The sequence below is a fragment of the Bidens hawaiensis genome, unplaced genomic scaffold (genome assembly GCF_021521415.1).
Source record: "Bidens hawaiensis isolate Kalapana, Puna unplaced genomic scaffold, B.hawaiensis_p1.1 tig00038014_1, whole genome shotgun sequence".
NCBI lineage: Eukaryota > Viridiplantae > Streptophyta > Magnoliopsida > Asterales > Asteraceae > Bidens > Bidens hawaiensis.
The window spans coordinates 32,197-42,565 of record NW_027496647.1 but is presented as its reverse complement, the minus strand read 5'-3'; the positions used below and the strand labels follow the sequence as shown (position 1 = coordinate 42,565).

At 34.5% G+C, this 10,369-nt stretch overlaps 1 protein-coding gene across 1 annotated transcript; it reads left to right on the top strand.

The window, feature by feature from the left end:
- Nucleotides 1-1,111: 1,111 nt before the first annotated feature.
- On the top strand, nucleotides 1,112-3,744 carry LOC143589899 (agamous-like MADS-box protein MADS4). Its single transcript, XM_077070527.1, has 3 exons — nucleotides 1,112-1,297; nucleotides 2,399-2,477; nucleotides 3,673-3,744. The coding sequence occupies exons 1-3, from the start codon at nucleotides 1,113-1,115 to the stop codon at nucleotides 3,742-3,744; spliced, it is 336 nt and encodes a 111-aa protein (XP_076926642.1). The 5' UTR covers nucleotide 1,112.
- The last annotated feature ends 6,625 nt before the right edge of the window (nucleotides 3,745-10,369 follow it).

The window sequence follows — 10,369 nt, the reverse complement described above, 5'->3', positions numbered from 1 at the left end:
TATTAAAGATTCTAAACCAGTATTGCTAGAAAAATATTCCATTAACCACATTGCTATATAGTATAGGGTTAGATTCAAATAATAAGTTTGATTTTATTAAGAAGGCTAAGAAGGAGAGTATTTTAGTTTAATACTTTAATATCAAAACTCACTTAAATTAATTTAAAAAACCCACTTACATAAAATCTAATTACATCTTTACTCATCTCTTACAACCACCACCACTCCACCGCCACCACAACCGTCACCCACCGCCACCACCTCGCAGGAAAATTCCGAAAAAACACTATGAAAAACACAATGGAAAAATACACTATGAAAAAAAACACAATGATAAAAACACAATAAAAAACATAATTGTATGACACAATGTAAATAACACAATGGAAAAAACACAATGAAAAAAAAAACCCAATGAAAAATACTATTGTATAACACAATTTTGTAAAACATAATTCGATAAAACACAATTTGTAGAGAACCCACTAATTTTTTTTTTAATTTTTATATTATAATATGATATTCATATAAAAGATAAAAAGATACTCGTTATTATGGTGAATTTGTTTTTCAATAAAAACGTAGTAAAAAAAAGTTATGGACGTTTTAAAATGATGGGAGAATTTGACATGTGCCTTGCATGTGGAGAAAGAAAGTCAACAAATGTGTTATTCCTTTTATGTCATTTACCTTATGTTCATACTTGATTTCCCCCTAAACTAATCTCAACTCTCCATATTCAAAATCAACAGACAAGATTACTTCTTATCCTTCCTACAAAAACTATACTTCCTATTATAACCTAACACATATAGTATATGTCATATTATCAATTAAAACCTAATGCTACTTATCTTAAAACAACTATACTTTGATTGTGCCAACAAATATAAAATATTTGCACCCAAATTACGTAAATACTCCGTTTAATTAGCTTATGCACTTAAATTAAAATACCGATTGTACTTGATGATGTAAGATAACAACGAGTCCACCAAACTATTATAAGCTGATAACTGTATCTATATCTATATTCCGTGTAACTGTGTATAACGAGTGAGGTAAACACTTAACACTCCAAAATCTTGTGAATCTTAGTTACAACAGACACAATGGGCAGAGGTAGAGTAGAATTAAAGCGAATCGAGAACAAAATCAACCGTCAAGTCACCTTCGCCAAACGCCGTAACGGCCTGCTGAAGAAAGCTTACGAGCTTTCCGTTCTCTGCGACGCTGAAGTCGCCTTGATCATCTTCTCCAGCCGTGGCAAACTCTTCGAGTTTTGCAGCAACTCCAGGTATATATACATATATATGTATGTATATATTGTTGTTCTTAGATCTGGTTGCTAATAGTGAAATTGCTACTCGTAGCAGATCTGATTGCTAGATCTGCTAGTCGAATGCCTAATTACATTCGCTACTCTCTACTTACTATTTGTTACATTTTGTGATTTCTGCTTTCACTACGGATAGATGTTAGTCATTTTAGGTGTTTGTGTTAGTTCATGAAATATAGTTTCTCTCTCATCCTTTCGTGATGCTTCTTTTTGTTCTGACTCGATTTGTAATAGATATTAAATTTGATTCCATTATCATGTAATGTTATAATCAGATGATGATCAAGTAGGTGAAGTCTGAGATCTGTTTGACTGTTTAGTGTTTACTACTATCTTGTCTCTTTCTTGAGAAATTGTTTCATATATGGTTTCAGCTCTTGCTAGGGTTTGCTTTGGTTACTGTAAATTGTTTTTTCTTCTTATTTCAGCTTTTGACTAGAAAATTAATATTTAATATCATGTTTCTGTCTATGAAAATTGATGGTTGGAAGTTGCTTGATGAAACACATCAAACATTAAAGTTTATGCTTATTTGTTATTTGTTTCCATCTGTGTGCATAGCTTCTATTATGAAATAATTATATAATTAAGATATAAAATAAAGTTTGTTTTAGGTTAAGAATGGTGGTTTCACTCCATGAATTTTATGCTTTTTATATGAAAGCTTTCATTATAATGTTGAGGAAATAATTTAAATATTGTGTGTCAAAGCCGAATTATAATTAGGGATACATCAAATATCAGCTAGCGAAAGTTTTCACTCAATCAGTATTCGAATGGTACAGTTGATGTTGATCTGAGTTTCACATTCCATTACCTTATGTGATTGAATACCAAATTTTAGTATTGACTTTAGTTGAAAAGCTTGATATGAAATCTTTGCTTTCAAGATGTGTGCAGCACCTAGTTTTGTCACAACTTTTATCAAACTTTATGATCATTTACATGGTTATTGAGTGTGTCTACAATCTTTTTTGTGATAAACTATCAAATTTTTCATGTGATTTGAACTTTGTTTTCGTCTTCTGCTAAGATTAATCATGGTTATTCTTCTAGCAGCATGCTTAAAACACTCGAGAGGTACCAAAAATGTAACTATGAAGCACCCGAGTCGAATCATACTGCAAGGGAGGCACTGGTGAGTATTCTCTTTTCTATGAACATGTATGCTTTTCTTTCTAGCAACTCAATTTGATAAATTGGTATTATGTAGACTACCAATGGTTTATATAAAAAAACTTTTTCCTTTAATTGGCGTATATAAAAGAGAATGATGTCACACTAACCCTATGAGATAATGAGAACTATGAAAATAAACATGATCGATTTGATTATAGCAATTGACGAGGCACAAATAACCAAGTAAACGAAATCAATAAATCATATACAGATTGGAGGAGTGTGCAGCATGCACGTTAATAAACGTCAACCGGATCTCAAATTGATTTTAAAGATTTTCTTCAATTTTTTTAGTAATGAAACAGTGAGTCGTTATAAACTCATGCAATTTACTATTTGTCGCATTTATGCTTCAATTGTCATATTTAATTTTTTAGATTTTATCTGTTAACAAATGCATAATTTTTTCTATAAAATGGAGCTCCATGTGGTAATGGTAAACATTCATTAATACATTTTCTTACCCGTCTCGTGTGATGCGTGACGGAATGCAATTTCATCATTGGACCGAAATCACTACAAAAGGTCAACCAACTTTTAGCAATTTGACAACGGTTTATTTCCATTGTAAAAAGTTGTCCGTAACACCTACTAGCACACCAAAGTCCAATTCTAGACTGGATACTAAAACACATATGGTATATACACTTTCTATTTAATGCAAAATTTAGTTGCAGTATAAAAAGAATATATATTCACTTAAAAAAATCATTCTTCTTGTCAATCAGTTTTGTGTACAGCAAAAGGCTTCAATCCTTTGGTTTTTACATTGCTTCTTTGAATAACTTTATAATCCATTTTGTGATCCATTGGTTTTTGCATTACTTTTCTTTTGGGTCAATTTATGTTTCAAAGCAGCAGCATGGACTAATTAAAGTACCAAGAATATAATCTATATATACCATAAAATGCTATAATTAAAAGCCACTATAAAAAATTTCTTGCAATACTAATAAAATAATCAAGAATTTCATAAATGTCTTATACAGTATATTGTTTTTTAGATTTTAGTGCTTATAATCTTATATTGATCATATGCAATTGACAAACCTCAACTTTTTTAGCCATAGTATGCATTCTTGAGCACATTTAAGTGATCTTTGGTAAATTAGTTCCTTCTATTATCTTTGCTATTTGGTTTATTGTGTTTGTAGGAGCTAAGTAGTCAGCAGGAGTATATGAAACTTAAGGCGAGGTATGAAGCACTACAACAATCCCAAAGGTAACAAAAGTTGGAAACCAAAGACAGAATCAAAATAATAATAGTGAATCATATTTTATTTGTATACATTCAATAGCTAAAGACAAGACCACTTGAATAATATATATATAGAGAGAGGAAGAGGATGGATGCTAGAGAACTCACTTGAGTTTAAGAACTATGATAACTTCTGTGAAACAAAATTTTATTTTCATATGTATTATATGTACAAAAAGAAAATAGAGCATTTGTAGGTCAATTATATGCATATATGTAATAATTGTTCGAAAACAAAAAAGAGAAAAAACTGCATATGTAACCTGCATAAAGTTATTTTCGAACCATTGTTACATATATGTAAATAGTTGACTATTGCATATATGTAATAACCGTTTTAAAACAAAAAAGAAAAAAACTAATGTTGGTTATTTATGTAACGTGTGTGAATTATACTATCCATAGTTATTTTCAAACTCTTGTTACATATGTGTAAATAGTCAACTTCCACATGATTTTTATAACTTTCGTATATGTAATTAATTACAAATGCATATGAAAGAAAAATATTGTTTACTAGGAGTTTCGTGGCTCTTACAATTCAGGTTAGTTGTCAAATAAATTAACGATAACAAAGATACGATGATAACAAACATAAAGATAAATAGATAGTAAACTCGGGCAACATAAACATGGGGGAAAATCGATCAAAACGGGGATATTTGTGTCTTTAGGTCTGGTCGGATTACCAGAAAAATACCTTTGTCTAGTTTTCTATACACAACGTGTAAACAAAATATGATTGTGAACATTAATTTTTTTAAAACGTAATCTTAATTTTTTTATAAAAACTACTTAGCTAGTAGGAAGTTGCGTCACTTTTTTAACGACTACCTTGTTGTTTTATATGTTTATTAACAAGTAAAAAATAAAACATAACCCAAATCAACCACACGTATTGTTAGCAAGGGCAACATCTTTTACTGAATGACCGATATTTGATTACGGTGTACCAGAATCTCCTGGGTGAGGATCTTGCCCCTCTAAACTGCAAAGAACTTGAGTCACTAGAAAGGCAGCTTGACACATCTCTCAAGCAAATTAGATCAGCCCGGGTACTTTTTAACATGTTTATCTATCTATTTTTATGAAGTGAAATTATTTTCTCTAAAGAAAACTAAATAATGTTCCATACAAATGATAATAGACACAGCTCATGCTGGACACACTTACAGATCTTCAAAAAAAGGTAACTGAACAAAGACAAATATCATATTTAAAGATCCAGTTTAATTATATCATTTCTTTTGCTTCTTCTAATAGTTTATGTTTATATAATCTATAGGAGCTTGCACTAAATGAAGCAAACAACACACTGAAGCAAAGGGTATTTATAGGTTACATTTATTTGTATAGAAATCATGTTAAGCAAATAACATAACTTTTTTAACTGTTTTGCAGTTGATAGAAGGACATTTATTTGTATAGGTTATAGGTTACATTTATTTGTATAGAAATCATGTTAAGCAAATAACATAACTTTTTTAACTGTTTTGCAGTTGATAGAAGGACATCAAATAAACTCACTCACTTGGTTTCCACACTTGGAGCAACAAGTCTGCTATGACAGACAACCCGCACCTCCGCAACAAAGCGTAGAAACCTTCTTTCATCCGCTCGACTGTGGGCCCACATTACACATCGGGTAAGCCTGACAAGAAGCTAAAGCGATAATACTTTGACGAAATTAAGAATATCTTTTGAGAATTGAAAGACAACTAATTAATTACAGGTATCAAGCGGATCCAGTAACAGTAGCACAAGCAGGACCAAGTATGAGTAATTACATGCAAGGAGGGTTGCCATGTTAAAAGTAATAAAATACTATTGATAAGTTTGTGAGCATAAATTAAAAAGATTCAAGGTGTGCTTAATTTATCTTTATTGTAAGTGATTTGGGACAAACAAATGTTGACAGATCTATATATATATTTCTTTTTTGCGAATTCTAAAAACAAGGCCGAAGCCAACAGTCTTCAAAAGCCAGAATTTGGGGTTTTAAAAAACTGTCTTTTAACCCTTTCAAAAAGTTAAACTTAAAAAGATTTTTGTGATTGTCAAACATATTTTAACTTATTGGCTTTTCAAAAACACCAATAAGTCAATAAGCATTTTTCAAACTCAATCCCAAACATGCTCTTAAGACTAATTTACATCAATTGGATCAATCTAACATACTTAACATACGACAAATTATTGAACCAAAGAAAACACAAAGACTTGATGTAATTACCTTCGAAAAGCTTTTCTTGTTTCTAGCCTTCTAGATCATCCAACAAGCAATAATCAATAAATCGTGAAACGCTTCCTTCTCCCAAGCGCCTAGCCCCACATTCAAATATAGCTATGACAAGTCTCTAACCGAGAAACAAAACAACGAGCGACCTTACACCACACGCCCTCAATGCATCCCAACCAACGGAGGCCACCACACAACCTGTGAAAATGTGGTCGGGCGACTCAACTTCGTGGTTGCATAGCACACAAAGGCGATCCGGAACAGGAATATTTCTTTTCTCTTGCCGTTTATGTAGTAATTCTACCCATCTTCGAACTCCGTCCTCCAAACATGAATATTACCCTTCACTGGAACCCATTTACTCCATCACAAAATTGAGACTATCATATATGTATATTTCTGAAACGCAATTTCGGGGGCGTTTGGCCTTCCTTATTTACCTCCTTATAACTTTTCATTACTTATAACTGTTCATTAAGTTAATAAGTTACAAAAGTTAATAAGTTATAAATTGATAAAAATAAGCAATCCCAAACACCTTATGTTAGTTTAATCAATTGAAACTTACTTTAAAACATTTAAAAACTATAATCATGCGTTCATAAGTTTGAATTATTATAGAATAAAAGTTGATGACCATTAATTTGGAACATATGAAAGGTGTGAGAAGCATCATAATAATATAAACAACGATGTTTTTATTCACTTAGTGCAACTTGCTTCTCAAATGTTTACTTTTTGACTTATGAAACATACGAAAATGAAAAAGAGGGTTTGGTGGGCCAACATCGGTTGGCAGTATGCGACGATCGTAGCCGTTTGATCTGCAGGCTCAAGTTGGATAAGGTTCCACGTCACCCACAATCGCCAGCTTGACTTTGGCGCGTTTATCCACGTTCCGTCTTCTATCCAATCCGTTATGTCTTTGAAACAATAAGTTTAGTCCTTGTACTATTCATCAACTTGCATTTTTTGCACATTAGAAAAAATATAAAAAATATCAAATCTTTGGATTAAGGATAATTAAAAATCAAAGCCTTGCATTAAGAGGATACAAAAGTGCTTAATTTCCTAAGGCCTTAATTAACATCCGTTATCACTTGACTTAATTGCCCTTAGGTTATATGTTAAGTTGTGGTGTCTTATGTTACAGGTGTGGTGAACTCTATATTGCCACCCTTCTACAAAATTGTGTGGGGGTAATGACTACCACCCTGCTCATCACGCATAGCGTAATTTAATTATGTATAACGCATGGCCTAATTTAATTATGTATAACGCATGGCCTAATTTGATGATGTGACATCCTTAATGATCTTGTTTTGTACATCATATTTATAATTAGCCTGACTACTAAAAGTTTATGATTGACAAAATAGTAAAAGGTAAAAGTATGAACACTAGATATGGGCGAAAAAAACTATTATTTTGTGATGTGTAATGATCTGAAATTATGGCTTGAAACATCTTGCAATCTCTTAAAATATGAGTTTCACTATGGTTGAATTGTTTGGCATATATTCGGGAATCAATTGTTTGGATATATGTGATCTCAACACTTTTGGGATGAGTTTTGGTCTACAAATTCTTTCGTAAATTTTGTCTACATTTATTGGTAATTATTGGTTTTATATAACTGAAAAATGAAAAAGATATATAATAAAGTATCCTGGTGTCTTGTGATGATCAAAAAAAAAAGTCCATTGATACTATTACAGTATTACTCTATTAGATATGGAAATTCCATTCCATCTATTGACATAAAAATAAGTTTAGAATGCGTCATTCAGGGTTATAATGTTTGGGTCTCATTTGTGACAAAATGTCATACGTCATTCAGGGTTATAATGTTTCATTATAGCGGGGCTTCAGACAGTGGGTTTTCTCTTACATAGACCGGCTATTCAAAAAGATTGCGGCTCAAAACTTGGTCTCTTGGTTGCTCAATAAGAGCTCGAATAAAACTAGTTAAAAAAACATAATTTTAAACAACCTGAACCAAGTTGACTCATTTTTGTAACGGAGCCAAAATTGACCCAAGCTTGGCTCGATCTTAAGCTCGTTTAACTTCGAAATCGAGCTCAAGCCTAGTTGAGCTGTCTCATTTAATTTCAAGCTCGAGCACGAAATCACCCTGACTTAACTCGGGCTCGACTCATGAACATCCGTTGTCCGTCATCACAGGTGCTGTTGATCTTTTGCCACCGTGTGACTCTGCTTTGTTGATCATTAAACCAAAAAATTACATTTTATAAATAACCAATTTGATCAAACTAAACATTTGTTAAATAAATGCACTCAACCTACCAAATCATGACTTAAATAAATGCACTCAACTAACCAAATCAATTATTCAAACAAACCAAAGTACTATTATTATCTCACCCAAAGTTTGGTGAATAAGGCTGAGGGGTGTGGGGCGCTAACCTGGGCGCGTGAGCCCCTCCGCTCGCGCCCCCAGGCGCTAACCCCACACCACCGGGGCGCGAACCTGGGCGCGAACGGGGCGCGAGCGTGAGCCCCCAGGCAGGCGTGAGTGTGGTCGCGGGAGAAGAGAGAGGAAAAGCTGGTGGGCCCGCCCAAAAGAGCCGTTGAGCTCCGATTTTTAAAAAAAAAACATTAAAAACTCCTATATAATACCCCAAAATCAACCCATTTCAACCATATCAAAACACAACTTCAATCTCCAAACTCATATATAATATCCCAAACTCCTATATAATACCCAAAAATGTCTGGAAATTGGTACCCAAACCTAGATTCAGCTTATAGTTACGACGATTTATGGTCGTCACCAGACCAATCGATGTTTTATTCGGGGCCGCAAGAAACATCCGGCTTTCAACCATCCAACATACAACCGTCTCCTAACTTTGTTGTTCCAGAGACACAAGAATCACACGGTGATGCTACGGGAGCAAGACGACGCGTCCACCGGAGAAAACAACTTGCAACGGACGGGCCGGGACCGGCTTCGACTCCGAGGACGAAACGGAAAACCACTCCGTGGTCATCGGATGAGAAGGAAGCCTTGTGTCGGGCTTGGATAGTCATTTCTGAGGATCGGCGTTGCGACAATTGTTTTAACGTTTTTAAAAATGATTTTTAATAAAAAAGTTAAATAAAAAAGTTAACTGGAAATCTAATTTAATTATTCATTTTGCAGCCGACTACCAAAAATGCAAGGTTTTTTGGACAAAGGTTAGGGAGACGTTCTATACGCTCGTTGGGAGTACAGAGAGAAACGCCGATATGATTTCGGGTCGGTGGTCCGAAATCAGAAAATTTGTCGGCTTTTTACTAATCTTTTCAACAGGAACGCCGGTCGTATGAGACCAAGTGGCAGTGATGATTTGGCGGTTTACAATTTCACTGTCGAAGAGTGGAGGCAGGAGTGTTTGCGGAGGTATGGGACGGTGAAGACGTGGGACGATTTAAAGTTGTGGGAGAGGTTGAAAAGGTGTTCCAAGTGGGTTGAGCTTGTGGCGCCGGACCATGATGCGGAAGTAGGGCCGAAACGGACTAAAACTAGTTCGTCTGGAGCGTATAGCACTTCCGCCGGGTCGGATTGCCGCGTTGGATTCGACCTAAACATTGCGGGGGAGGAAACGTCTTCACCGCCGAGGAGGCGGCCATTGGGACGGGACGCCAAGGGGAAAAAACCGGCTGAGGGGGGAGCCGTAAACATCGTCGATCTTGTTGAATCCCTCAATAAATTCAACAAAACCATGGAGGTGGTCTCTAATGACAAAAAGGAAAAAAGTCGAATGAGAGATTTGGACTTCCTTACAAGAGACTTCAGTAACCTAAATCCGGTCGATCAAATGCTGATGGAAAAGCAAAAAGAACGTATCCGAAAGAGGTTGATCGAAGAAGACCAAGCCGAAGAATAAGAATAATGTTTTTTTAGTACTTTAATTTTTATTTTATTTTTAGATATTAATGTGTTTTTTTTTAATGTGTGTTTTTTTAATAATTTATGAGTTTTTTTAATAATACGTTTTTTGAATATATTTATAAAAAAATAAAAAAAAAATCCGCTGGAGCCCCTGCTGGAGCCCCTCCACACCAGGGCCAGGGGCTCCAGCGGGGGCTCCAACACCCACCTTATCCAGTTACTCTCTCTGCCACACGTCACAATATTATTGGCTGGAGCCCCCACTCGCGCCCCCGTTAGAGCCCCATACCCCTCAGCCTAATATAAGGACCAAACTTGTGTCACACTCCTTTATATTCTTTACGTTATCTTCTTCTAACTCTATCATTTCCTTCATTTCATATTCAAATTTTGATTATTTAATCCCACCCTTCGAAGATAACCCGTCATAAATTTCCCCCAATTCCATCCAAATCG

What these genes read in the sequence shown, in the direction of transcription:
- LOC143589899 (XM_077070527.1), top strand. Translation starts at nt 1,113, where the DNA reads ATGGGCAGAGGTAGAGTAGAATTAAAGCGAATCGAGAACAAAATCAAC. An exon ending in GAGTTTTGCAGCAACTCCAG is followed by an intron (nt 1,298 to 2,398) that starts GTATATATACAT and finishes TTCTTCTAGCAG; the next exon opens with CATGCTTAAAACACTCGAGA. An exon ending in ATACTGCAAGGGAGGCACTG is followed by an intron (nt 2,478 to 3,672) that starts GTGAGTATTCTC and finishes TTGTGTTTGTAG; the next exon opens with GAGCTAAGTAGTCAGCAGGA.